This window comes from Choloepus didactylus, chromosome 1, assembly GCF_015220235.1.
Source record: "Choloepus didactylus isolate mChoDid1 chromosome 1, mChoDid1.pri, whole genome shotgun sequence".
NCBI classification, from domain to species: Eukaryota; Metazoa; Chordata; class Mammalia; order Pilosa; family Megalonychidae; genus Choloepus; species Choloepus didactylus.
The window spans coordinates 203,064,585-203,092,420 of record NC_051307.1 but is presented as its reverse complement, the minus strand read 5'-3'; the positions used below and the strand labels follow the sequence as shown (position 1 = coordinate 203,092,420).

At 60.2% G+C, this 27,836-nt stretch overlaps 1 protein-coding gene across 4 annotated transcripts; it reads right to left on the bottom strand.

Annotated features, from left to right (window-relative positions):
- SEMA3F (semaphorin 3F) lies at positions 1 to 27,836 on the bottom strand. Of its 4 annotated transcripts, none has more exons than XM_037851009.1 (19): positions 27,700 to 27,836; positions 23,601 to 23,760; positions 9,925 to 10,085; positions 9,777 to 9,839; positions 9,544 to 9,663; positions 8,740 to 8,832; positions 7,107 to 7,200; positions 5,780 to 5,899; positions 5,422 to 5,561; positions 5,204 to 5,318; positions 5,010 to 5,079; positions 4,711 to 4,855; positions 3,115 to 3,337; positions 2,433 to 2,521; positions 2,259 to 2,300; positions 1,914 to 2,071; positions 1,631 to 1,698; positions 1,187 to 1,320; positions 1 to 522 (listed from the first exon to the last, which is right to left on the bottom strand). In XM_037851009.1, the coding sequence occupies exons 2-19, from the start codon at positions 23,710 to 23,712 to the stop codon at positions 112 to 114; spliced, it is 2,358 nt and encodes a 785-aa protein (XP_037706937.1). In that variant the 5' UTR covers positions 23,713 to 23,760; positions 27,700 to 27,836; the 3' UTR covers positions 1 to 111. The 4 variants fall into 4 exon arrangements, with proteins under 4 accessions (XP_037706937.1, XP_037706946.1, XP_037706954.1 ...); XM_037851018.1 differs by lacking the exon at positions 27,700 to 27,836 and adding an exon at positions 27,265 to 27,325; XM_037851026.1 differs by lacking the exon at positions 8,740 to 8,832.

The following is a 27,836-nucleotide window of genomic DNA, read 5'->3' as shown; positions in this document are numbered from 1 at the left end:
TGTATAGAATATAGATATTTTATATATATATATTTATATATTTATATATATCTTTTATATTAAAAGGGACAAGGGCTAAGCTGGCCCATGGCAGGGCTTAGGCAGCTGGCCTCATGTGTCCGGTGGGTGGTGACGGCGGTTCCGGGGCTTTTTCTGGTCCTGGGGCTCGGGGGGCCTGAGTGCCCCTGGGGCCTCCCTGGGGCTGGGGGGCATGTGGCGCCAGTAGCCCTGGCAGTACTGGTGGATGAGACCCACTTCCGGCTGGGCCAGCAGCTGGGCCAGCTCCTGGTAGGGAGGTGTCGGGGGGCCTGCGCCCAGAGGGGCTGGGGCGCTTGCAGCCAGTGGTGGGAAGAGGGCGGCATGGACGGCATCCCGGCCCAGCACGTGCAGCTGCACCCGTGTGACGACATGCTTGAAGTTGTTCTCGGTGGCTGTGCAGGAGTAGAGGCCGCGATCGCTGAGCTGCAGGGCCCGAAGCAGCAAGCCCTGCTCTGTGCACAGGAAACGGTCCTCAGCGCGAATCTGCAGGGGCAGGGAGTGGGGGTCAGGGGGAAGTGATCGCCCCACTGTGCTGGCCAGCTCCCAGATCAGACCATCTCTGCGGCCCTTCCACGTAGGCGCACCACGTGGAATTTCCATATAACAACAGAAACCCACATGAAGTCTTCATAGAAGGACAGATGTGTGAATGAGGCATCTGTACACATTTCCATGTCAGGAGAGATGATCGTTAAGAGGGGGTTCCATGCAACAAGAGAAATTTCGTATAACGAGCACACAAACATGGAATTTCTACTTAATGAGGACTAGCCAAATGGGGCACCCCATAGAACTTCCATGTAAGGATGGCTGTGAGGCATTCCTGTAAAATGAGGGCTACCCCACAGAATGTCCATAGGCTGGGGTTCACCCCCATGATGTTTCCATATGATGAGGTATACCCCAATGGGGTACATACACATGGGGACTTTTCATGTACAAAGGCATGCCTGTAAATGGTTTCCATGAGGCTCGCCCCACGGAGCTATACTCAAATGACCTCCATAAGGGAAAGAGTCTTGGAAGGGATTTCCCAGAGTGAGGGCTGCCCCAGATTGCCTCTCGTACCACATTCCACCCCTGTGGACTTCCCACTGCCCAGGGACTCCCACCTCCGTGTTATCAGGCTGTGGGGTGCGGAGCTCACCTCTCGGTGCCTGTCACTGGGGTCTCGCTGGAACAGCCACTTAACAGTGGCCTGGGGCGAGCGGGGCTGGCACTCGAGGAAGGCCGCGCTGCCCGCCACACCATACTGTACTGACTCCACCGTGTTCCTGTTGGCTGCAGATCAGGAAGGCGGTGAATGAATGCAGCAGGCACAAGGGGCTCCCACCCACAAAGGCAGGGCCGTACCACCAGGGACCCACTCTTTAGGAAGTGGCCAGAGATTTCCCATCTCCAAAACCCCAAGCCTCCTACCCTGTACCGACCACCTGAGAATCCTTCCTCTGTGTGTGTGTGTGTGTGTGTGTGTGTGTGTGTGTGTGTGTGTGTGTGTGTGTGTGTGTGTGGCGCCCTATGAGCAGCTACGTGGGCTGCCTAGGGCTCTGTGGTCTGAGGGGTGCCCCGTGGGGAGGCACGGCCCACTCACCGTTGGAGTTGAAGCCGCGGCACTGCCTGATGGGGTTCCCGTGCCGCACATCCTGCCGGCGGCTCCTCCTGGATGAAGAGAGCTCCTGAGGGAAGGCTCCCGTGGAAGCTGCCCCCTCCCAGGTCCTGGTAACCCCCAGTCTCCAGTCCAGGCAAGGCCCTGTCTCCCAGGGCAGACTGATGCCTTGCCCACAGATTCCCCCAGGGTATTATCACATCAACCCGACCCCCACCCCAGACAAGGGGTCTGGTGGTCAAAACCACAGGGGCCTCAAGGTCCACACCTCTTGGAGGACGCTGTGTAGCGAGAGCAGGCCTGGCCATCCCAGGCACAGTAGGGGTCCCGGGCGAGGCAGCAGTCAGCGCAGGCGGCCCCGTATGCCTGGCAGCGGTGCAGGCTCAGGTGTGTGACACCCACGGCTGAGGCCACGTACAGTTGTTGCTGGGCACACAGACAGGCGTGCATCAGTTCCCTCCCCACAGCCAGCCCCCATCAGCAGCCTGTGGGCCCAGACTTTTCCCCTTCTGTGCCTGTTGCCCCATCCCTGAGCTGTGCCTCAGTTTCCCCACTTCTGGGCCAAGGTTTCAGGCTCCACTCCCACCTTCAGCCAACCTTGCCAAAGACTCACCCGCTTGGAAGAGATGGTCATGGTCTTAATGGGAGCCGGGTCCTGGGAGAAGAGAAGGATGAGCTTGGAACCCTGGGGACACCCTCCCTGCCCTGCCCTGGAGGTCTAACATCAGGTGCTGGGACTGGGGAGGGTCTGGGTGAGGAGTGCAGGACTGGGTGGTGTCGCACCCACCTTGAAGACCTCCACCTCCTCCAGCATGAGCTCCTCCATCTCCTGGTCGTCCTTGGGCAGCACGATGACTTTCTGTACTGTCCCGCGGTCTGGAATGGGCCAGGCAGGGCCTCAGTGGGGCTGGGGATGCTGGGAGAGGGGCACCAGCCTCAGCCCCTTCCCCCACCAGGGCCCAAACCCCTCGAGGGCAGTGGAGTAGGGGCTCTGTGCCAAGGTTGGAAGGTCTCCTCAGGGGAGGTCAGGGGGATTGGGTCCCCCACCCTGGACCCTCATCCCGGGCTCTGGTGAGAACAGGACCCTGGCAGTATCCCTGTGGGCTGGTGGCTGCTGGATCTGGGTGGGTGCACGCTGAGTCCCAAGATCTGGGCCTGTGTATCTTGCAGGGGTCCTGATCTCTGTCTCTCTCCCCACTCCTGTCCATGTGTGTCCCAGGCACCCACACGTGCCCCTGCACTCCTTGTCCCCCCGGGGATGGGGATGGGGAGGAAGACGAATATGGGGTTTCCGCACCCCTGGCCTCAATGATCCCGGCACAAGGAGAAGGCTCTAAAGGATGAGGGTGGCAGAGCTGACCTTGAGGAGCCTGCAGCACCTGAGCCGGGCAGGTCCCAGTCCCCGAGGAGCAGCACTCCCCCCCCCCAGTGGGCCCAGCATGGGAGGGGCTGGGAGCAGCAGTGGGTACCTGTGCCCAGGAAAAGCACCTCATAGCGCCCGTCCGCTGCATCCACCTGGTCCACGGCAACGGTGGTGAGGCGGTAGGCAGCGCCGGTGCGGACTACCAGGGGCCGCCGCTGCAGCGGGTACACGGCCTGGTACATGAGCGGGTGGCCGCGCATGAAGTTGATCACTTCATCGGGATAGTCCTTGGTGGACTTCATGGATGGCGTGAAGGTCCCACCAGGGCACTGTGGGCAGGGGGCTGGGCGTCAGTCACCGGCTGCCCAGGGCGAGCACGCTAGACCCAGCTGCAGGAGAGGCCTCTACGTTGTCTGTCCCCACCCCCTCCACCTGCCCCTCTCCTCAAAACCCCCACCCAGGCTTCTACCCCCACACTCTGACCTCTCCGCAGGTCTTACCCTGGCCAAGGTCCCACGTGGTCAAATCTCACAGCCTTGTGTGCCAGGACTGACACACCCTTTCCACATCCTGGGGCCCCACCCCAATGTCTCTGGCTGCTCCTCCCCTTCCCCCTTGTTCAGAGGATGCAGGCCCTGAGATTCTCTTAACAGAGACTCCTCTTTCTCTTCCATAATGCTGTCCCCTCTGCCCGGGGCTCAGCCTGCTCCCTACCCTGCCAGCCTAACCCCAGTCCAGGCTTCCAGCCTCCCGAGTTCACCTCTGGGGGAGCCTGCTGGGACCAGCTCCCTGATCCCAGATCCGACTCCATGGAATTGTGACTGCCCGCTGCATCCAATCAGGCCTGGCTGCTCTCCTACTCAACCCCTGCAGCAGCCCAGATCACACCAAGATAAACTCCTCACGACAGCAGAGGTCCCAGGGGCCTGGCCTCCTTGCCGACCAGTGGCCAGCTACGCTGAGCTCCAGCCTGCCTCCCAGCTTTTGCCTTGAAGACTCTTCCCTCTGACCTTCGGCTCAAATACACCCCCTCCAAGGGCCCTCGCGGAGCAGCCTGCCACACGGTGCTGCCACCTTTGCCCTGGGTCCTGCCTGGCTTCCTTCACAACCTGATGCGATGTGTAGAGGGGGGTTTATCTGTGTTATAGTCCCCCCTCCCCATGTGGCTATAAGCTCCCTAATGGTGGGGCCATGTCTGCAGGCGGCTGACCCACGTCAGGCGTCTTAGAGGAAGACGAAGAGAGAGCGAAGCCAAAGCAAAGGCTTTGAAAGCCAAGAAGGCAGTACTGAAAAAAGATCTGTACTTCATCCACATTCCAGTGGCCCAAAACGCTGCTTCTCAGAAGAATGCCCCCAGGAGAAACAAGCTTGACTGCCCGCCATGCCATCATCAAGTTCCCCCAACCACTGAGTCAGCCATGAAGACTGAAGACAACACCACCCTTGTGTTCATTGTAGACGTCAAGGCCAATAAGCACGAGATCAAACAGACTGTGAAGACGCTCTATGACATTGACGTGGCAAAGGTCAACACCCTGATCAGGCCTGATGGAGAGAAGGCACATATTCAACTGGCTCCTGATTATGACGCTTTGGATATTGCCAAAAAGAATTCGGATCATCTGAACTGATTCTAGCTGGCAAATTCTAAATACAAGTTTTTTGACCATTAAAAAAAAAAGGTGGGCTGTGGGCTCCTCACCGTGCCAGGCCGTGGGTAGGGCATCTTCCCGGAGAAAGGCATCCACTGGTAGTTGGGGCCCTCCTTGTGGGCAAAGGGCCCATTGAAGACCATGCGAATGTCGGCCATGGAGTAGACGCACACAGCAGAGCCTCGGAACACAGAGCTGCAGGCAGGGCGAGTGGTTACGGTGGGCAGGGCAGACCAGAGGCCCCCCAGCCTCCCCCTACCCCACGGCTCACCACCAGGCTGGGGTCCTCAACAAGTCACCCCTGGGTCCAGCCACACCCCACCCCTGCTGGCCCGGGCCCCAGCCTTACCCCGACGAGGTAAAGACAGCATAGATGACCGGGTTCCTCACGTCCTGGGTCTGCTGGACAAACACGTCCTCTGGGGCAGAGGGAGAAGGCGCTGGGAGGGCATCTTAGCCAGGAGCCCCAGGCCCCGCCCACCCACGCGGCCTCCATCCCCCTGGTGGTAGCCACAGGCCCCCTCCCGCCTGATGGGCACTCACGGAGCTCATCGAAGTGGGTCTCGATGCCATCGTCGCCCGGCACGGAGCAGACCAGCCGTGCCTTTAGGAATGTGCTCCACTTGTTGACCAGGCAACAGTGGCCACCATCGTCATTCTGCGGGGGTGCAGGGGGCGAGGGAGGGTCAGCTCACTCACCTCGGACACCCACTGGAGCAGGCCTGGTGAGGGGATGCCCAGGGGCCCCCGCCCGTGCCTACCAGGCAGATGCGCCCGATGCGGGCATACACGGCGGGGCTCTGCGGGGTCTCTGCCGACCGCTCACGGAAGAAGAAGTAGAGCTTGTCGTCGTTGCGCTCCGCGCTGTCAGGGATGAGCTCAGCGTGGATGAATGAAGGGTCTGAGGACGGGCGGGGGTCAGTGAGGCGAGCCCCTCTTCTGATAGGGCCGTTTTCCCCACCAGAATACCCCACCAAGCAGGGGAAAACCCCCAGGGCATCCCCAGACCAGAAATCGCCCCCTCCCCAGCTGCTCACAGAGCTGAAGACGGCCCCCTTCCTGAGCTCCTGGCGTCGTCCCAGTAAGCCGCCCACCTAAGGTCTCGCTGGCTGCGCTCACCATTGAGCCACCGGGAGTTGTACTGGTCCGTGCGCATGGCCGTCTGCTTTCCCAGCGTGCGGAAGATGGCTGCGTCGGTGCCCATGAAGTCAATGTACACACCAGCATAGAGCTCCTCGTCTGCAGAGTGCGGGCCAGTCAGGGGGTTTGCCTGTGCCTGGCCGGGCTGTCACCTCCCTCAGGCCCCCAGGGCAGGACCTCAGTGGTGGGCTGCTAAATGCTTAATGACTGGCTCTGGGGGCTTTGGGGGGTGGAGGGCAGGGAGCCCTGATTAAGGCCAATGGCCAGTCTCCGTGGTGGAAATGCTTCCACCATGGCCAATTTCAAGCTACCAAATTGAGGTCCCTGAAAATGGAGTTGGCAAAATCTGCCAGCACCATCCTATACTGTTTCCATCCTGTAGATACAATAGATGTGAATAACCTCAAGAGTGTAGACAACAGTAACGTGTGGTCATCAGAAGTAATGAATTTTTTTAGAAGTAATGAGCTTTGAGTATTTGTTACCTTTTTAAAAAATGTGATTTAACTAATTGTAGTTCTATATAATTTAGTTTTTAATAATAGCTGCATTTAACAATTAGCTCACAAAATTTCCCAGAATTTGACAATTGAGCTGGCTCCAGCACACCGCTTACTACGTGACTTCTCTCTCAGGCTGTCTCAGGCTCCCCCAGAGGCCGTCTCCTTGACTGGATTCCCTGAACAGGGCCTGGTTCTGGGTTCTGCCATCAGGCAAGGGCCGCCTCACTGGCCACAGTGGGGAGGATAAGGCCTGCCCCCCTGCCCCGGGGGCCTTTCCCAGGCTTGGAGGTGGCACCGTGCCTGGCAGCTGCCCCGAGAGGCGGACTGAACTGGGTGGCCAGGAAACAGGCCGGGGTCAGGGGTAGGGGGTGGAGAGGCGGCAGCTGCTCCAAGGTCCCAGGCAGAGCCTCTCCCACCTGCCCAGACCAGAAGCACGCGCTTCCCAGCTGGTCAGAGGGCCAGACATCCCTGGTGCTTCCTTGTGGCTGCTCCTGGCCCCCCAGACTCACGGAGAATGTGCTACTGGGCCACCCCCTTCCACACACCTAATCCAGGCTCAGCTTTTCTTCTCCTCCAGGTAGCCTGAGGGTTCTGGGCTTTGCAGGGACCACACTGTGTGTGCCAGGATGGGACCCGGCCCCCCTCGGCTCCCCAGCCAGATGGAAGGTCACACCCCTGGGGTCTGACTCTGAGCTCAACGCCCAGGTCTGGCTGGTCTCTCCCTCCCCATACCAGCTAGGGCCCACGGGACAACACGCTCATATTCTGTGCTGTAGAACCAGGGAGGGGCGCAGGGAACTCACTGATGAGGGCTGAGGCTGTTTCCAGCTTGGGGTCGTACGGACACTTGCCCTTCCCTGACTCGAGTCTCTCAGGCTCAAGGTAGAAGACGTAATCCTGCAGGGCAGAGTGGGGCTCAGCACCGTCCAAGCCCGTCCCACAGCCAGGTAGGACAAGGGTCAGGGACGCCCTGACACCTCCTCCCCTGCTTAAACGCCAGCCAGCAGGTCTCCTGGGGCAGGGCTGAGCTGCAGGTTCCAAGGCAGGTACTTCCTGGTCACGGGTCTCAGGGCAGACCTGGGGATTGGGTCTTGGAGGGTCCTGCCTTTGGGGCCATGAGAGGGGCATGGGGTGGGCTGAGCCTCTGGGGCCCCCTCAGGCCACAGAGGGACAACTCTGTAGGGTGTGGCTGCCTGCCCTGGGCCAAGGAGGGGCTGCAGACCTGACCAGGGCAGGGGACGCTGGCTGAAGGACTGGGGTCTTGTCCTTTGCCACGAGGCCAGAGGACTCTGAGGTAACTGTGTCCCCCATGCTTTCTGTCCTACCTGTTGTCCTCAGGACAGACCAAGAGGCCATGGCCTTTTTCCCTGCCCCATGGTGCAGCCCTCAGGCAGGGCCCTCCCAGATGGCATCTCCCTAGAGAGCCAGGAGTGGAAGGGCCCAGCCTGGACCACATAGAATCTCCAGTCTCCCGTGCCTCCTGGCCCAGCCCTTAAGATGTAGAAGGGAGATTGCCGAAGGCAATGGGACCATGATGAGCTCATGGGGCCACGAGGGAAAGGCAGGGAGAAGGGAGGCAAAGAGGAAAGGAGAGAGGCACAAGGCAGGAAGGAGGTGGCAGCAGGTGGCAAGGATGGTGATGGGAAGGCGCACACAGGCCCACTTCTGGTCACACTCTGTACACGTGACTTCCTGCACACATAGGGGCTGCACGCACAGAATGGCACACATCACTGCCAGCACACGGAGCCCACTGCTCACACCCTGGACACACACACACAGAGTCTGAGCCCATCCCACTTTGTGGCAGTCATCGCCATGTACAAACGCTCAAGTGACCACGTGCATATCATTCACCGGCAGCCCCTACCCCCCATGCCCGCCCCTGCCCAGCCCCAGCTCCCCCAGCCCAGCTCTGGGTTATGACTAGTGGACACACTGTTCTTCCCTTCCCACCCCAGGGGAAGACAGCCCCAAGCACCCGAGCGTCTACCAGGTGATCCACGGGAAGCATGGGGCAACATGCCAGGCTGCGTGCCTGGGCCACGGTCCTGCTCTGGGTGCTGAGTGAGGTGTGGGTTTGGGGGGGCATGTATGTGTGCCCAAGTGGGTGTTGGAGTGTGCTCAGCAATGTCTGCAAACATGTTCTGAGTGGCTGAGGCACAGCTCCCCCCTGGGTTCCTGTCCTTCCCACCTGGTGGCTGCATGACTTCTTGTCTGCAGGGTTCACACTGAGGCTGACACGGATCTGGCTGGGAAAGCCTTCAGAGCCTGAGGGTACTGCAGGAGCAGAGGCAGGAGTAGGGGACAGAGGGATAGAGGGAAGCCCCTGGGGAGACTGGCCTGGGGTGCAGGTTCCTGGGCGGAAGGCCAGGCCCAGGGTGAGTCCAGCTCAGGGAGTGCTGCCTGGTGAGGGCCTTGGGGGATAAGGCCCACCTGGTGTGGGGCCGTGGGTGTCGGGCGGAGGGCACCATCCGTGGCTCTGCTGCCTCGGCCTCTGACCACCTGCATCTGGGTCCACGGTGTGGCCTGAGGAGACGAGGAACAGGGATTAGAGCTGGGGGTGGCAGGGGCTGGGGGAGCGGGCTCGGGCTGCCAGCCTCTCACACCACGCAAGCCACACACACACACAAGCACACGGGCCCCCAGAGTACACATGTGTGCATGCACACACACACCGGCTTGGAGCACGCTTGCATACACACGTGCCTCTGAGGTTCAATCACGTTCACACATGCCCACATGGAAATGGAAAAGGGCAGAAGCAGGTAGGATGGGGCAGAACTGGGGTGGAAGCAGTTCCCCCAACCCCCTGGACCTGGGGGAGGAAGGCAGCGCTCCTCCAGGCCACGTGGCTGAAGCTGACCCTGACATCCAGCCTCTTGGTGCTGAGGCCCCCGCCTGGCCCTCTGGCTTGGCCTCAGGGACAGGGACCCCATGCATGGCCAAGAAAAGTGTTGCCATGTATGGAGCGAGCGCTTACTATGTGCCAGGCACAGTGCTAAGAGCTCTGGGAGCATTAGCTCACTGCCTCCTCCTGGCACCAACCTGTCGAGAAAGGGAGCTGTCAGCCTTGATTTCAGGTGAGAAAACTGAGGCAGAAACAGGTGAGAGGAGTCACTTGCCCAAGGTCACAGGGCTGGGAAGCTGAAGGTCTGGGGCTCCAGCCCATCATCCCATCAGGACCCTGGAAAGCGGCCACAGTGGGGGCAGCACAGGGCCGGGCTGGTGGTGGCTTACCTGGGCACGGCGGCCTCGGTTCACGTAGGTGCACACAGGGTTGTAGGCACCTGTTCCGCACACGTACAGGTGTGTTCGGTTCCAGGGCTGGATAAGCCTGACGAAGTTCCCGCACTCGCCCTGGGGCCAGAGGGAGAGCTGCGGTGGGGCCCAGATGCCTGGCCGGCCAGTTCCCTCCCTGGGGTCACCTGGGTCCCCCCACCCACCCCACCTGTGGACCCCAGGGCACTCACGTTGCCATCCTTGCCTGAGAGCACACACTCCTCAATGCGCTGGGGGGAGGCTGCCCAGTGGATCTGCCGGAGACGGGGGTCAGAGGGTGCAGTCCTGGGGTCCCAGGCCCCTTCCCTCCTCACACCCCGCCTCTGGGCCCACCCTTACAATAAGGGGCTCGCGGTTGATGTCGTGCAGGTCCAGGGACAGCACGTAGTCCTTGCTGCCCACGTACATGCGGTCGTGGTCCTCGTCCTTGAGCAGGATTCGGTAGTCAGTGGTGTTGAGCAGGAAGTTGAAGAAGTGGGCAGTGCCCGTGGCCTTAAGCTCTGTGGGTGGAGGATAAGACTGTAGTCAGGACCCTCGGGGACCATCTGGCCACACCCCCTTTGACAGAGGAGAGATGTGGACCCTGCAGTTTCCCTCAGGGCCCCCGCCCCACCCTTCCCCTAACCCCCAGCTTCCCCTCCCAGGCCCACTGAGCTCCCTCTCCAGTCCCTGCCCAGCCTGGGGAGGAGAAAGTGGGGCAAGCCAGGGAAGGGGCCACACCCCAAGCTAAACCCCCAACTCATTGGCAGCCCCAGCCAGTCTGTGGGTCCCAATGAAAGGGCAGTGAGTGTGGGCCAGGGTGTATGATGGCATCAAAGACTCTTTGCTCAGGGTGGGGCTGGCTTCCCACAGGGGCCTAAAGGGTTAATGAGCAGGTAGGGGTGAGAGGCAGGTGGTGCAGCCAGGAGAGCCCAGACACTGGCATGGAGCCCTCCTGCCCTGCCCTCGCCCCATGGAGCACCAGGCTGAGAGCAAAGCTGGCACACAGCAGGGTCCTGAAGGTGTCTGAAGCAGGCTAGCCAGGACTGGAAGACCCTGCTGGAGCCACGCTGCCCCACACACCTTCCGCTTCACCCACACTCAGGGATGGCTGGGGGTTGGGGGTTCTCCTGGGGAGGGGTCCAGGACTCAAGCACAAAGTAGCTCCACCTACAAGGCCCAGGCTGACTCCAGAGCCTGGCAGGGCAACGCTGACCCCACAGGGCCACTAATGGTGGAATTCCTAGGCTGCTTTGAACCAACCAGGAACGATCATTCCCAGGGAGAAGGCCCTCCCCCTAGCGCCGCAGAGTCCCAAGGGCTGGGGGCAGGGCCCAGTTGGGTCCTCAGTTTTCTCTTTTTTGTGGGCTGTACCTCCTGAGCTCAAGTCCAGGGAGGTGGAGAAAAGCCTCTCTTCCTTGGGACGGAGGACAGGAGCTTGGCCAGTGGCAGACAAGGGACTCCAGGAAGTTTGGGAACCTGCCTCTGGAGGGGAGAGCTGAGGGGCTCCCTTGGCAAACCCCTCCTACGCCTCCCCCCACCCCCAGCTATTTTTAGTTCAGCAGGAGAGGGAGGATTGTAATGAGGGTGATGAATATTCACAAGCACAGGGGGCTTGAGATGGCAGCACACTGAAGAGCACATGCATGTACACCATGGCCCACTCACCAAGGGGCTCACACGCAGCCCACCGCCCCTCCCCACACCTGCAACCCATTTCACAGACGAGTCCATCAAGGAGGAGGCCTGGGCCTGCCATGGCACCTGCAGTGGAGAGCAGCTGGGGTCTAAAGCCCCCAGCTCAGCCTGAAGATGGGAAAAGCAGGTTGCCCTGCTCCATCAGTAAGGTTGCCTTCCCTTTGGGGCAGCTCTCCCTGAGTGGCCTGACTGACCCTTTGTGCTGGGGACCCCGGGGCAGGGCTAGAGGGACTTTCCCTGAAGGCAGCTTTGGACAGGAGCTCCAGGATGGGCCAAGATGAGTATGTGGGATAGCTGAGGTGGGCTGGGGGCCAGGGGGCTCTCAGAGCAGACCCAGAGGCCATGTCTGACACCAGGACCTCACTCTGAGGGGCTGGGGGCAAGGAAAGGCCTCACCCTGCCCAGCTCTATACGGCCACGGGGGAACACAGGTGATGACCTTGGCCAACCGCTGGGACGCAGGGACACTGAGGGATCAAAGGGCCGATCCCTGCCTGGCCACAGCCTTATAAGCCTGTCCGGCGGCGCCTCTGAAGTCCTGGGCAGGGCAGCTCAGGCACCTGTCCTGCACCTGTTGTTGGGTCACTCGGAGTCCCCGCCCAGCCACCCAGCCACAGTAACAACAGGAAAGTAAATATTCCCCCATCCCTAAGGCTGGGAAGTGGCCAGAGAGGAAGTAGAGCTGCCAGTGGAGCCCCCCCAGGCTGGGACAGCCCGCCAGGGGTTATTTATACCCTGGCTGGGGGCATGGCCTTGGTGATGCCCTTACCCATCCCACTAGGCTAGGGGGCACTTTAGGGGCAACGGAGGGGAGGGGGGAGACTCGTGGGCACCTTCAGACAAAGGCCTCGGGGGTGGGAGAAGTGCCAGATGCCTCCCCCCCACCATGCCCCATTCCAGGGACACCTAATCCCTGCTTGCACCCATGCCCAGTCTATAATGCAGACCCTCCCCTGCATGGCTATGCCATGACTCCCAGGGCCTCAGCCCCAAATCCAAGCCCCCAACCTGAGCCCAAAGCCCCAGCACTCCCAGCTCCTGATCCTTCTGCAAGCAAGGCAGGGCAGGGATCATTCAACAGATGAGGAAACGTAGAGCAGAAGACTAGCTTGATCTGACATCCTGCTTCTCAATCCTCTGCCTCACCCAGGGGCAAGTCTGTCCGGGGCGGAGGTGGGGGTGGGGGGAGTCATCAAGCATCTACTACTACGTGCAAAGCCCTGTGTTCACGACATCTGATTAGCAGATGCAGACATAAAGGCACAGAAGAAGGAAGTGACATGCCGGGGGAGGGGATGTGTGCGTGGCTGTGAGTGGGGTTTGCACCCAGGTCCGTGGCCTTTGGGGCTAAGGGAGCAGGAGGCCCAGAAGAAGCCAGTCCTGCTGGAGACTGTCCGTGACAGGGCAAAGGCTGGAAGGTGGCTCACGCTCCATCGACAGGGTGCATGACTCAGGACTCTGGGGACCTCTCCCAGCGGCCATGGATGTGGCGTCAATGGCTGTCGTCACAGGACATGATGCTTTGATCACTGTGGAAATTGTGGTGGGGAGGGGAGCCCCCACGTGGCTGTTCGGGGTGGGGAACAGTGGGACCGAGGGTCAGGACCTCGGCTATGGCTCGGGCTACTGGCCTGGGATTCATGGCCCCAGGTGGGACAATCTGGCTCTCCAAGCATCACTTTCCAGTCTAGAGACTGTCTCTTAGGGGCCTTCCTAGTACTGACATTCAAAGTGATGCTGGGTGGGGGGAGTCCTGCTCTTATCTCAGGGAGATGTCGACAGCTGGGCGTTCTTCAGCAACCCCCACCCCACTCACCCATCCATCATGGGTGGTCTCTGCCTTGGTGGGTGGAAGAGAATGGCATGGGGTCCCAAGTTCTCTCCCTGAGGGACCAGCTCACAGATGTCAGCACCTCTTGGAGGCATTCCCCCTCCCCATTCCCATCCCTGCTGCCCTATTTCCCAGGGCTGGGGTGGGGAACAGAGAGGGCAATGGGGCAGGAAGGGGTTTCATGTCGACTCCGTCCAATGCCTACTCCCCCAACTCCAATCAGCCTGTCTGCACCACTCACCAACCCACAGGAGCAGAACTAACTCCTGAACCACCCATGCAAACCCACCCTACTGAAGGGAAAACCAAGGAAGAGAAAGGTGAGAGATTTCCCAGGTCACAGAGTAAACTGGGCATGGCTCTGGCCTTGCCAACCCACAGCTGGAGGGCTAACCTCAACTCATGCCAGACCGTAGGGAAGAATTAAAACAAGGGGCCCCCTGACAGCCGTGCACCCCCAGCTCCAGAAAGGAGGACTGAGGTCCAGGTGAGAATGAAGCTCACCCCAAGTCACGGGGTTGAGGCGGGACCAGGGCCTCCCCCCACCCCAGGGCACAGGAACTGGAGCAGGGCAGGGTTAGGCAAGTGGGCTGGAGCCTCAGCTAGCCCTGGGTACCCTCCTCTGATACCTGTAGCGTCAGTGGGGAGCTTATCCTATCAGCCCCTGGGTCCCCTAAGGGGCAGGGACTTGGGCCAAGGAGACGTGGAGGCCCAAGGGCGGGTCAGTTGGGGCCGGGTATTATCCTCAGGCACGTCCTCAGGACTGTTCTCACCTCTGCCTCAGTTGTCCCAGGCCTGGATCTGGTGGCAGGAGTGTAATCCATTCCCCATCTCCATGGCCATATGGGAGGAGGGGGCTGCAGCCCAAGTGAGGGCTCTGTGGGTACCAGGGCTCTGACCTCCAGGCCCGGGTGTGCGGGTCAGTGGGCCCGGGTGATGCCTCCTGTGAAGGGCTCCCTGCCCCCATATCCTCACCCAGCCTGGGCATATCCGGGATGGCTTTTCCCATCATTAGGAAGGAAAACCTTTTCTGGCATCGGACAACTCATTTCCGCAGTCATTTCCAGCCTGTAGCACTTCCCCATGGCCATAAGGCACTCGGGGACCTGGCCTAGAATGGCCTGGCAGAGGTCCAGAGGCAGGAACATTCTCAGTGCACAGAGGCTTGGTCCTGGGGGAGGATAGGGGTGGGGTTCTCTGTTTTCCCATCTCTGGGAAGCAGCTGACATGCCTCACTCTAAAGGAGGTGGGAGGCAGGGTCCACAGCCCTCACCCCCAGACCCCGAGTGGATGACCCCCACCCCCTGCTGCCCGTCCCCAGGACACTAGGTCAGCTACCAGTGCGACAGGGGCTGCTGCACAAAGGGGGGTCCTGGAGCAGAGGTGGGTGCCACACCCCCTTGGTTACAGCCCCACAAAGCATCAGGCTTTGACTGACAGCAGCACCTCCCCTCTGCTTGCTGGGTCCCGGGAGGGTGATGGACAGGCTCCTGCAGCCCAGCCCTGACCTCTGGCCTTGTGTGGGTCAGTGCGGTCCTAATTCCTGAGCCAAAGAGAAATGGAATTGGGAGGGTGCCTGGCCAGGCTCTTTGTCAGTGCTTCATCACTGGAAAGACAGACCTCCTGCCCTTCCAAGGAGGGAGTCTGAAGTGGATAAGGATGAGGTAGCAGTGGTAGCAGGGCCCACGCAGTCCCTCCTAGACATTCCCATGGGTTCTGGGGAGGGGTGGCTCCCCCAGTCCCTTTATCACTCCCCCGAAGCAGTGAGGGGCCTTAGAGGAGGGCCCCAGAGTAAGGCCCCAAGGCTGGGCTGGCCCCCTGGCTCCTGGCCTAATCCCCTTTTAATGAGTGGCCAGCATGGAGGCCTCAGCCCCTGGCCATAGCCCAGCAACCCTGGGAGCCCCAGCCAGGCTGGGCCGGGGGGCAGGGCAGCCAGAAGCCTTCACTCGCACCTTTCCCCTTTTCAGCTCACCAGCCCCATTCATACTCCAACGCCCAAGACCCCAACCTCAGACCAGGCCAACCAGGGCCCGGGGCACCAGCAAGAAGTCCTACCAGGGTGACACCTGCCTTGTGCTCCCACAGACCCTCTCTTTGGCTTTAACCATTTGCTCAGGCCCAGATCCCACAGGGGGTTGGTGCAGGGAGGCCTGTCACTGCTGACCTCCAGGCTGGCTCCCCAACTCCCTTTTCCCCACTGGATGTTCTGGATGGGATCCCCAGGTATAAGGTTCCCCTCCCTGGGGGGTAGGCTCCAGGTTCCTCAATACGTGTCCCCCCAGTCATCACCACCCCTGGGCCGTGGCTCTCCAGGTGGGAGACCCAGAGGCCTCCCCAGGAGCCAGCAGCACCACCCGCGCCCCCTACCCCCCAGGCAGGTGAGCCAGGTCGGTGCCAACAAAACCAATTACAGCCGCTCTCACCCAATTAGCAACTAATTATGGCCTCATAGCCCATTCAACATAATTAACATGTAAATGACTCAGCGTGTTTATATTCAATAACCGCTCAGATTGAATTTAATTTAAATGTCTGAACTGGGGACCTAGTTACCGTATTTCACCACCTAGAGCTACCACTTCCTGTGACTCGTCCGCTCCTCCAGAGGGGAAGGAGCCCAGGCCAGAGTCAGGAGGCGGCGATGGGGGTGGGCAGAGGGCAGCAGAAAGACGTCAGGGTGCTGGGGCCGGCGACACACACTGGCCTAGCCCTGGCTTAGATGGCCCGAATGCTGGCAAAGCTGGGGGTGCTTGCCTTTCCCAGGGGTGTGGGGAAGTGATGAGGCCAGAAGAGTCCCCAGCGGGACCCTCAAGATAGGGAATCCTCTGGAACGACGGGTCGACGGGTCGTCATAAGGGCTACTGTAAACATCCCAGCTGTTCAGTAAACTCCAAGCCGGAGCTGGAGCCGCCTGGCTGGGCTGAAGCTCCACTGGGCCCTCCCCTCCGGCTCTGGGGGCTGGGGCTTGGGGTCTGGGGCAGGCAGGCCCAGGCACGCTGTTCCCACGCCCGTTCCGCCCCAGTGCCCACCTGCTCCGCCCAGGAGGGGCAGGCTGGGGGCACAGGCTGGGGGCTCCTCAAACCAGGAGAAGCCGGAAGGGAAACAGCAGGGTCGTCCCTGGCACACCTGCAGCCTGGAAGCAGGGGCCCCACTCCAGCAAGCCTGGTGGCTTTTGGTCTTTCTGCCCCAGTAGGTGGAGCCTCTCCTCCTTGGCGCCTGCACTGACCCCTGCCCACCCCCCACGTCCCGGCAGCGCCTGGTCAGTCTGGGGCTCAGGGGTTCTGGGAGGTTCTACGTGGGTTGCCTGGGAGAACACCTTTGGGCAGTCACTGGCTGAGCAGAGTTCGGAGCTCCAGAGGTTGGAGGTATGGTCAAGGGACCCCATCTGGAGGGGCAGGAGAGCAACTCACACAGGAATGTGCTCCCAAGGGACTCAGAGGGGGCGGGAAGAGGAGGTTGGTCCTGAGGGAGAGGGCTGTACTCTCGCAGGTGGGGTGGGTGAAATGGCGGCTCTGTGCCTCCAGCTCCAGGCCCCCGGCCCACCCCTCCTCCCACATTCCAGACCTGGCCCGGAAACCCCTCACTCCTTCCTCTACCACCTCCTCCTCTCCATGACAGCAAAGGACAACAAACTCTCCATGGCTCATTTACTCCGATAAATCACCCAGATGGACAGGCCAGGATGGGACCGACAGGGCGGTGGGTGTTGGGACCCAACCCCTGACCCAGGGCCCAACCCCCACCTCTGCTGCCCTCCTCAGACTCCTGGGGTCCATGCAGCCCCTGATCATCACCCCACCCAGAGATTCCCAGGAGGCCCCAGACAGCCTCAGCCCCTTCCCTAACATTCTGATGGGGAAGCTGAGGCACAGAGCAGTAGATGCCCTCGGTCGGCCTAGAAGGACACAGTGAGAGCAGGTGAGGAGCCCAGAGGGGCAGTGAGTGCTCCACACAGTTCTGGGGCTGGGACAGGAAGGTGTTCATCAAAACAGCAGGCTGGGCCTCCTTGGGCAGAGGTCCCTCAGAATGCTCCCCACTGAACCTCGGGTGCTGCAGGGAGTCCACAAGGCCCCAAGTCCTAGCCCCTGCTCTGCCAATTGCAGTGTGTGACTCAGAAGCCACCGGGAGCCAGTCACGCAGGATGACCAGCAGATATGCAATTCAGTGGACTCTGCCCACGGAGGGAAGTGAGGGCATCAGCACTGAGAGCCAAGTGGGAAGGACCAAGGTCCTTGGCTGGGGAGCAGAGAACTCAGAAGAAGGAGCACGTCCGGGTAGGAAGGCAAGGAGGGGGCAGGGTGGTGATGGGGGGGTGGGGGAAGGAGGAAGGAAGAAAAGTGGGGGAAGGAAGACCTGGCTAACCCCACAGGCTTCCCATGTCCCTGGAGGAGCCAGTAGCTTGAGCTGCCCCTCACTTGCAGAGATACACCTGAGAACCGGCGCTTTACCTGTGACCCTAGTGAGAACGCCACAAGTCGGCCTAGCTGAGGCCCTCTTCCCCCAGGATCGGCCCCCTGGATCCTAGGCCGGCAACCCCAGTCCAGGCCCCACTGCTTGCTGTGGCGGGACCCATGGTCAGGGTCTAGAGCCCAGGAGGCCTTTGGTCACCCCAGCAGCCTCCACCCTCTCCCTGGGGCTGCTCAGCAGGGGTGGGTGGAGGGGTTTGGGGTGGGCGCCAGGCCTGCCAAGCTCAGGCACCCACGTGAGCCAGGCTTTGGATTCGGACCACAGCCTGCTGGCGGCCAGGCCTCTGGCACAGGCCCTCTTGCTATTTCTAAGAAAAATGCAGCAGGAATCCTCTCTGCTTCTCCAAGACTCCAGGACAGCACCAGGCCCAGCCAGGAAAACATGCTCTCAGCCTAGTCATGTAGATGCCCAAGTGAGTGCCCCAGGTCTCGCCACCCCCTATGGCAAACTGCAGGAGCCAGAAAATTATTCGTGGAGAGGGCCATCATGCAGGCCGTGTGCCCCACCAACCAGGCTGGAGTGCTCATCTTGGGGGAGCCACCTCAGAGGCTGCACTCCCTACCAGATGCATCGCTATCATCGGAATTTTTTCACAATACATTTTTAGCACCTCTGCCATGAGAAAAAAAGAGCTTAAAAACCGTAAGGAGAAAATCCAAACTCTATATCCTAGTACCAAAAACAAGACCTCATCCAGCATCTTGCCCTTTCTTGTAAGCGCGGCGCCACCCACATCTCTGCTCTTGCTCTTCCTTCTCTCATGATCTCCCTTCCCCTCCTGGAGATGCAGCCTCCTCCTCCAGGAAGCCTGCCTGGATGCCTCTGGTAGGAACTCTGTTCCTGGCCCCACTCCATCCCCCAGGGCTCAGGGTCCCCCCTGCTGTCCTTTCCAAACACTGTCTCCCTCACCAGAGGTGAGACTTCTGGAGGGATGAGGCTGTGCGTGACTCCTCGGGGCATCCTTCCAAATCAGCTCTGCCACTGTCAGCATGCTCCTGGGGACTGCGACTTCTTCCACCCGGGCAGTAACCATATTCACACAGTGAGTCCTCCCGACAACCCAATGAGGTCGGTGACCATTCTTATCCCCATTTTACAGATGAGGCAGCAGGAACACAGAGAGAAGTTAATTACCCAAGGTCTAGCCAGAGCCAGGATGCAAGCCAGGCGGCCCGAGACGTTGAGATGCTGCTTCCATGGGCCACTGCCAGGCCTACTGTACACAGGAGGACGCCAGGGCTCAGAGAGGCTAAGCCACCCTCCTGCCCGAGGTCACACCACTGACAAGGGTAGAAACAGGGTTTGTCTGCCTTTAAGGCCAGCACTTTCAACAACCACCACCACCACCTCTGCATCATACCAAATCTAACTGCCCCACTCCCTGCCCTGGGTGAGGAGCTGGAGGCTGCCCAGGAGTCAAGGGCCAGGTACCCACGGCCCGGAGGCCACCCCTGGGCCATTACCACCTCTGGAGGGGCCAAGGGACTGGAAGGCACACACACACAGGTGCAGACAGCCAAGAGCCCACCCTGAGGCTCACTGCCTCCCAACCACAGAGTGAAAGATGGCTTTATAGGCCAGGGCGAGATTTTTATCTTAGCGGTTTCTCTTTAAATTCTTTACGATTACGAAGCAGTGGGGGCTGCCAAGGAACATGATTTACTCCTTGAGCATGCACCAGCTCCTCGCTCAGTGCCAAGGGAAGCTGGAGCCAGGGAAGGAGGGGTGGGCTCTGTGCCAGGGAACCAGAGACAAGGCCTGTGCTGCTGAGGCCCAGCCAGTGGTGATCCCATCCAAAGCTCGGTGGAACCCGGAAAGGCCACGACTGAAGGCCCCAGCCCCTGCCCCGGCTGACTTAGGCTGGGCCTCAGGTAGGTTATCGGGCAGGCACAGGGACCCTGTCTCCACTCTCTCCAAGGATCAAATCCTGGCCAGCTGGTGGGGGTGCAGCCCCCAGGATCGCCCCTCTGCTGAAGCAGCCGTTTCCAAAGTCCCTTCTCAGGAGAGAGGTGGCTCCCAGGCTCCTATTTCCAGGAAAACGGAAATCCCAGATGCAGGGATCTGGGCTCAAGTTCAGGCTTTGAGTCTTCCTTTCTCCCACATCCTGGCTCATCCTGGAACACTCGCTCTCCCTGGCTTGCCAGTTCCAAACCCCACTTGACCCCCCTGCCCAGCTCCCTGGAGCCAGCCCTGGCCTCGAAGCTCCTAGGTCTCCTCCCCAGCCCTTCCCTACTCCCTCTCTCACCCCCCATCCCCCACCCCCCCAGGCTCTGCAATCTGTGTCTTGGTTGGTTGGCCAGAGAACCCCTGGGGGGCAAGGGGGCTGGTCTGTCTAGACTTGCTCAGGGTGCTTCTGCCTCAACCCACATTCGCCAGCCCCCACAGGTGAAGTAAATGAGCTGTGACCCCTGTGAACCTCATCACTTCCAAGCAAGGAGGCCTGGCAACCACGGTCCTCTGATGCCACATGCTAATGGTGTGAGCCCCAGAGGCTCAGAGTGTGTGTGTTGGGGGGGTAGGAGCAGTGATCGGTGCCCACCCAATCACTGTCTACCTATAGAACGTCCTTCCTCACTGAGCAAGCCAGCTATGCCCAGAGCTGAAGAGGGCAAGAACCCTAGGACTGCTTTGGACATAGGAAACCTTTCTTCTCTTGGGGCCCTGGTGTTCCCATCTCTGAAGTAAAGGGGTTTCCTAGAGGACCCTGCCAAGTGGAGGGGCTGTGGTGAGCCAAGGCTGGATTTAAAGCCTGAGAATACACAAACTCAAGTGCTGCTGCTTCAGTGATTGGAGGGGACAAGGAGTATGCCTGGTGCAACCACTGCCCTTTCCTTTGGAAAGGCTGGAGATCCCTTCAGGCTTTGGGGGACCACGGCTTGTTTTTCACCAGGGTCTCCTATTATTATTATTTCTTTCCTGCCCTTCTGTGGCAAAGAGAACTTCTGCTCCCTCCCTACTCCTGCCTCAGTTTCCCCAGGGTCCGCCCCCCTCATGTCATCACAAAACCCCTTTCCTCCACTAACTACCTCATGGCCTCAAGTCTTGGCCAAATTGAGCCCAAACAGCTGGCTGCCGAGGGTTGGGGGGCGGGGGCTTCCTGGGAAAAAGTAAACACTCCCTGAGTGGAACAAAGGGTCTGGTGGCGCCCTCACACCTCCCTGCTGCTGCCAAGAGACTGTGGGCCCCGAGCCTGGGGCACCTTGAGGGCAAGGTCAGGGCAGCTTGGGGCCAATTGGTGTTTGCAAAGGGGGAGCCTTCTCCACACCTTCTCCAGAGACTCTGGGGTGGTGGGGATCCCTGGCCCAGTCATGGGTGGGTAGAGGAAAGAAGGTTCTGTCGGCCAGGTTCTCAGCCCCAAGCAGCCAGGAGCTCTCAGGAATGCTCAGGAACTGGGAATCAGAGACTCTCACCGGCTCCCAGAAGTCTTGCTCACCTAACCCCTCACTTCTGCCTGCCCTTGGCTGTGCTGCTGATGGAAGCTCAGGAGATGGCCCATAGGAGTATCCCCCCCGACTCCCGCCACCCCCCAGCCTGGCTGAACCCTGAGCCCTTCCTCCCTCAGGCCCTCCCAGCTCTCTAGACCTGGCCAGGGCACCCAGGCGGATGGGCGGGCAGGAGCTCAAGCCTGGCCCAGTTCCTGCCTTTGTTCCTTTATCTGCCCTGGGCAGCACAGTCCCTCATGCCAGCACCTCCGGCTTGGAGGGTCTGGCCCAAACTGGGCCGGAACTGGTACCTCTCAGCTGCAGCAGGACCCAAGGCAGGGGAGGGGATGGCTGGTGTGCCAGCTGCTGTATCCATCCAAGGCACAGACAGAGAAACTGAGGCACAGAGCCAGCAGGACTACCAGTGCTTCCAAGAGCAGCCCTCTCTGTGCCCCCCATGTGTACCTCAGAAAGAGAAGCGTACTTGTCCCCCACTTCCCAGTCCCTGGCCTGGCTGTGGGGTCCCAAATTCTCTTTATTCATACTTGAAGAAACACTCAGTGAGAGCACATGACCCAGCCGAGACCATCTAGTATGGAGGATGCACAAGGCCTGGTGCCTAGTAGGTGCTTGGCTCCCAGGTGGCACTGCCAAGCCAAGTGTCCGTTGTTTTTTCAGCCAGTTGGACTGTGAGCCCCCAGCACAGGGCCTGGTATATGGGGGGTACCCAAGTACCTACTTCAGCTGAAGTGACATCTCAGCATAAAACTAGGACACAAGGTCACAGTGGGAATGGGGAAGGTTACTCCAGGCAGAGGAACCTGCGTGTGTAAAGGCACAGAGGCTCCCCGCAGCCCAACCCCAGGCCGCGTCAGCACCGCAGGCTGGCTGCCAGCCTGAGAGGCAAACGGGGTTTTTAGTCACCGCGGGTGTTGGCTTCAGAGCTAACTGAGAGGGAATCAAGCTGACACTCTGTGGGTGCCGGCAAGGCCAGGACGCCGGGGTTCTATTTCTGGTCTTGCCTCTGCCTCTTGCCTGACCTTGGCTCTGTCCTTGTCTGAGCCTCGGTTTCTCTCTCTGGAAAACAGGAACAAAAGCCTTTGTCCCTTTGCCTCTGGAGGTCCGAGAAGGTTTAAAAGGAGCACACAGGCTTTCCTATGTCTCGTCCCTCCTGCTTCCTCTCATGGGTCTCCAGGGTGATGACAAAAATAACACCCAGCGTGGATCCCTGGGCTCCAGGCATCCCTGGGATGTGGAGACCGAGCCACCCCTCCCTTTCTCTGCGGGGTCAGGGGACCCTACACCCCTCCCCGGGCTGGGGAGGGGACAGGAGGGGACCCACTTTGGGGAGGGAGGGGCTTCAAGATTTATTAATCTACTCTGAGGAATTCCACCAGGGGAGGGTGGAGGGATCACCAGAATAAATATCTTACCTTCACAGGCCTGGGGAAGGTGTGTGTGTGGGGGGGGGGGGGGATTTGGGAGGTGTTCTTTTACAGATTAACTCTTCTCTGCCCGTTTCTCAGTCCCTACACAGGAATCCTTCCGGGTACATCCTCAGAAATTCCCAGAAGTCGGTGACTGGGAAGAGTGGATAATAGGCAACTCACTCCTGACTCCTCCCGCTGAGCTGCAGGGGTGGGATGAGGCCAGGGGAGGGGCCCTACGGAGGAACACAGTGGGGTGGGGGCTGGGCCTTGGCCAAGCCTGAGGAAGGAAAGTGCAGCCCAGCCTTTCACCCCAATACCGCGGCCCGGAAACCTGGCCAGCCAGGGCTGAGTCGGCCCCACCCAGGGCAGACGGCTGGACAAAGTGACCTCGGGCCGGAGAAGGGCCAAGGCTGAGGACTCAGCAGTCACTCTAGGTACCCCCGGCCCCAGCATGACCTCTGCCCCAACCCCAGGCTGAGCATAGACTCTTCTGACCACACTCTTGAGGAAGAGGCCAGGGAGCCAGAACACTTGGGCGTGTGCCCCACCTGTGTTTACCTGCCCAATGGGGTAAGTGCAAAGGTGACAGAGCCGGGGGACCAGCCCCTCACTCTGCAGACTCCAACCCATCACTAAGACCTTCTTGTGACTTCCCAGGCAAAGTGCTCTCTGCTGGGATGGGGTGGGGTGTGTGTGTCTCAGCAGCTCACACTGTCCCTGAGCCCATCAGGTGGTCCACCCGCCAGGTGCACAGTCAACAGCACCCTCCCCGATTCCTGGGAACTCCTCCCACCTGGAGACCCATAAGGAAGGTTCCTCAAGCACCCACAGCACCCCAGGATCTGCCTGACCGTCTGTCCCTCCATCCCAGGGGCTACTCAGGGCGGGACAAGGTGCCCAGTTTTAGTAAAAAGGGGCCAGAGATATCCCCATCTCCTCAATCATCAAACGGAGAAAGACGACCCGCAGACCTTAGTCCACCCAGTCCAGGACCCCACAGTCCAACCCTGGAAGGTGCCCACACTCAGACTCAGGACCCTTCCCCAAAATGTCTAAGCAATCCAGACACCAGCTTTTCCCAGCAAGTCACTGGCCTCCACATGCCCAGAGCAATCCATGTGGCTGCTCAGTTTGTCCCTTCTCTCCTGTATAGTGGGGCCAAGTGCTGTGAGCAAGGCCGCCTCTTACCTTTGAATGAGAGCCGAATCCGGGGCATGGCCTGGTAGTGGTCCTGGGTGGGGGCAGCTGGCCAGGCCCCAGTCAGAAGGGAAGCCCAGAAGAGGAGACCAGCGACAGGCATTGTGAGAGGGGCCTGGGGCCCAGGAAGCAGGCTTGGCTCTCCAGACACCTGAGGGTGGGGGGACCAACAGTGGGATTTGTGAGACAGATGGGGGGGTTCCCATCTTACCAACAACTCCCTTGTACAACTTCTGCCCATGGTGCCTCGATATCCCCACATGAACAAAAAGGGTGATGGGTGCCTCCTTGCCCATATCCCCAGCCTGGGGCCATGAATGTCCAAAGTGTGCAAATCTCACACAGGTTCTCGGGCCTACATTTGTCTGGGGAGGTGTCAGCAATGGGTTTGAAGACTAGTGGGCAGCCTAGGGTTACCAGAGCTGATGAGAGCCAAAGGGAGCCAACCTCCAGCTCAGCATCCTGAATTCCCTTCACAGGGCCCAGCTCCAGCAGGTGGTCTTGGAGCCCTCCCCAAATCCCCAACAGGCTCTCTCCTCTGCACCCACCCTCACAAAGGGGGCTGCTCCTCTCCCACCTGAAGGAATGGTGTCCATCCCTGCCTATTCTAGCCAAACCTCACCTCCCAGTGCAGGGAAATCTGGACCAATTATTAGGTGGGGAGGCATGGAGGAGAGTGGGGCAATGAGTGAGACACACCAGATGGAAGAGGAGAGGCAGAGAGTAGCAGGGTTCACTCCTACTGAAATCACAGCAGGAGGGATCCAGGTTAGACAGGCAGAAGGACTTCCTGCCAGGGAAAAGTTCCAGCCCTGCCTCTAGACGGGTGAAGAAGGAGAGGAAGGATGGCCAGCAGGCCTGGGGTAGGATCTGAGCCAGCCTCAAAGACCCCTGCAGAACCCCCACCCCTCAGCAGGTCTAAGTTTTGATTCTGTGTTTTTCAAATATTGTCTCCCCAGGCAGGCTGGCTGTTGGGTAAACGTAGCCCAGCACCAGTTGTCAGAACATATTGCTCCCTCCCTGCACAAATCAGCGCCAACTCCCCCCACCCCCAAACCAGATACGCTGGGGGTAGGGGCACCAAGTATGACAACGTGAGCCCCGTTCCCCAGATTTGCCCTGTCTGTTCTCTTCTCCCATGGGAGTCAGAACCCCAGACCCATCCCCTGGGGTGGGGGTGAGGGGTATTGTGGCCTGTAAATCCCCTGTTCAGAGCCCTGTCTTGGCTGCCCCAATGCTGAGGCAAGGCTCAGACTCCACATCTGAGTTTCAGGTCCTACTTTCCAGACCCTGATGCCCTCCCCAGGCCCACTTCTCCCGAGCTTTCACCTCTCCTGCCAAGGCAAACCACTGGTGGTTCCTCAGACAGGAACTGCAGCTTCAGGTCTCCTGGCCTACTTTCCATGTAATACCCTCTGCTGGGAACACCCTCTCCCGAGTGCCTGACACACCTCTTGTGTTCCTTCAAGATCCCCCATCACCACTGCTCCCTTCTGGGAGGTGTAGGAGGTTGGCTGAAGGAAGGGAGAATCAGAACCAGCCCCTCCCCTAGAGCAGTGGGGGCACAGAACTAGTGCTGACTGAATGGCAAGCTCTAACAAACAAGGGGGCAGGTGGGAAAATGAGATGCACAGCCTCCATCACCCTCAGGGTGCACCTGGGAGGCCCCCACTAACAGATGTGGATATACACACGTCCACACGTGCAGGCCCACACATGTCCTCATAAGCCAGCGTTTGCTCAAGAACTTGACCTGCTAGTGGGGTGGGTTCTGGCTGTTCTGTTCTGGCTAGGGGAGGGCACGAAGCAGCCTGAGCCCCTTGAAGGGCTTTTGGGCCGCCTCTCCCCCACCCCCATGACCTCATTTCTCCTGCATCCATTTTCACGGTGATGGGGTCAGGGTCAAAGGACAGGACTGGAGTTCCCCAAGGTGTCCAGAAAAGTGGGGACCTTGCCTCCCACAATGTTCTGACCCTTTAAAGGGCTGATGGGGGGCACTCAAGTCTGCTAGGTCCTCAGGCCCCAAGTCCAAACTCCCTCCTTGGCAGCCTGGGGTGTGGTGGAGAGAAGGAAAGGGAACAAGTAAGAGAGGAAAAGAGAAGGGGAGGGGAGGGCATTGTCGACAGTCCTTTTGGAACTGCCAGTCCCTAGATGCCTTCCACTCAGCCCCAGTGGAGACTTCAAGTCTGGCCAAGCCCAGGTGGGTGGACAGAGGAGGGACGGCCACCGCCACCTGGGAGCCCACCAGGAGGAGAGTAGAGAAGGAGGGTAAGAAGGCTGGCGGGAGGGAGCGAGGGAGGCAGGCGGGAGGGAGGGAGGAGGAGAGAGGGAGGAGAGAGGGAGGGACAGAGGATAGACGCTTGCTCGAACAAAGAAACGAGGAGCTGGGGCTGGCGAGGGGTGCAGGGAAGGGGCGGTCAGAGGAAGGGTTCCGGAGGCACCTGGGGGCGGGACAGAGGGCCAGGTGGTCAAAATGTCCAGCCCGATCCAGACCTCCCAGCCTTGGAAAGGGGTGGGGGGTGGGGGCAACAGTCTGCCTCAGGGAAGGGAGGTTGGCTCCAATGAGCTGAGAACTGCCTGGATAGTGGGGAGGCAGGAGCAGGGGCTGCTGGGGGACATGGGGAGGGAATTATTAACAGCTCCCCACTCCCTCCCCAGGCCAAAGCTCCTTCCTGGCTTCTAAGCCGCCACCTCCCCCAACACTCCATGGATGAGGAAGCAGAGCCACCCTCAGTGTGGCTGGGACCAAAATCCCCCTTTAATGGACAGGGTTTTCCAGTCAAGGTCACCTGGGCCTAACTCCATCCACCCCCCACCCCCCCATGTATGCTGAGCAGCAGGAGAGGGGGGCCTTAGACTGGGCTGCTGGCCTTCCTCCCCAATACCAACCACCCCCAGCCCCCCGCATTTCCGGGCCTGGCTCCTTCAGAGCCCAGGGGTAGCAGCAGGGGTAAGCATGCCTGTGTCCTCACCTCCTGCCTTGCCCTAGATACCATACCCCCATGGGGCCCAGGCACGCCTTCTGGCTACCCTGGGAAAAGGCCCCAGATTCAGTTTGAGCTGGGATGAACCTAACCCCTGGGTGCAGTTTCCTTGCCTCTGCAACTAGGACAGGGTGTGAATTCAGGAGGGCAGAAGCCCCCAACCTGGCCAAGTTCCAGGGTGGACACATGAGTGCATTCAGTTCTTCTCCTCCCCCTGGTTTGGTCCCCGGACATTGGTTAATGGGTTGGTGGCCGCAACAAAGCTATCTCAAGAATTAGAGTTATTTACCAAGCCAGGCTCCCTGCCCTGCCTCCAGCAAACACCTCCTGGGAGCCCTGCCTCATTCCTGGGCCACCTCGACACCCCAGTCTCAGCTACTGTGGAGACCCTGCCAAACCCTTGATGGTCCCCAGTCACTTCATCACAGGGGTTCCAGCCTGCTCTGATGGGAGCTTGAAGACCTGTAGGTTCTCTCAGCTCACCTACTCCTCACAGAAATCCAAGCAGGACTCCCTGCTGGAAAAGCAAACCCAAGCTGGCAGTTGGGGGTCCCGGGGACTGGAACAGTGCTGGAAGAAGAGCCTCGGGGTTGGCGGTCCTTCTCCTGTCCCACCACTTAGGAAACCCCCTACGTGGGGGCTGCCAGTATAGTGCTTCCCTTCGGACTGACCTGGTTATCAGATGGAGACACTGAAGCAGAGTAAACGCGCCTTCGGGGGAGGAGGGCTACCTGAGCTGCTAGAGGGAGTGAGAGCTGAGTGGAGAGAAGGGGGTTCAGGACTCCCTCTCCAGGAGCTTGGGGGTGGAACTGTAGGAGCGTCCACCTCCCAGGACCATGCGGAAAAAAGTTGCTTTGCACACTGGTGATCCCGCAGGCCACATTACCCACATATCCCCACGCCGCCCCGGAGCGAAGAGGTTCGGGGCGCCGGGACAGACAGCGTCCACCCCAGCCTCGCTGCCCCTGCGTTCGCCGGCAACCCTCGATGCCCGCGGAGTCCCGCGCTCGGGACACTCCCACGGAGTTGCAACGCCGCGGGTCTCAGAGGAGTCGTGGGGTGGTCCAGCCGCCTGCCCGCTCCTTCCCCGTTCCCGCCGCACTTACCTCTCCCGCAGCGGCGGGGCCCCGGCACCCGGGAGGCGCCGGCGGCAGCGGCGGCGGAGCGGCTCCGGGTTGGGCCGGCCCGGGCTAGCGGCCCCCCGGGGCCATGGCCCTACCCCGTGCCCTCTCGCCGCTGCGCC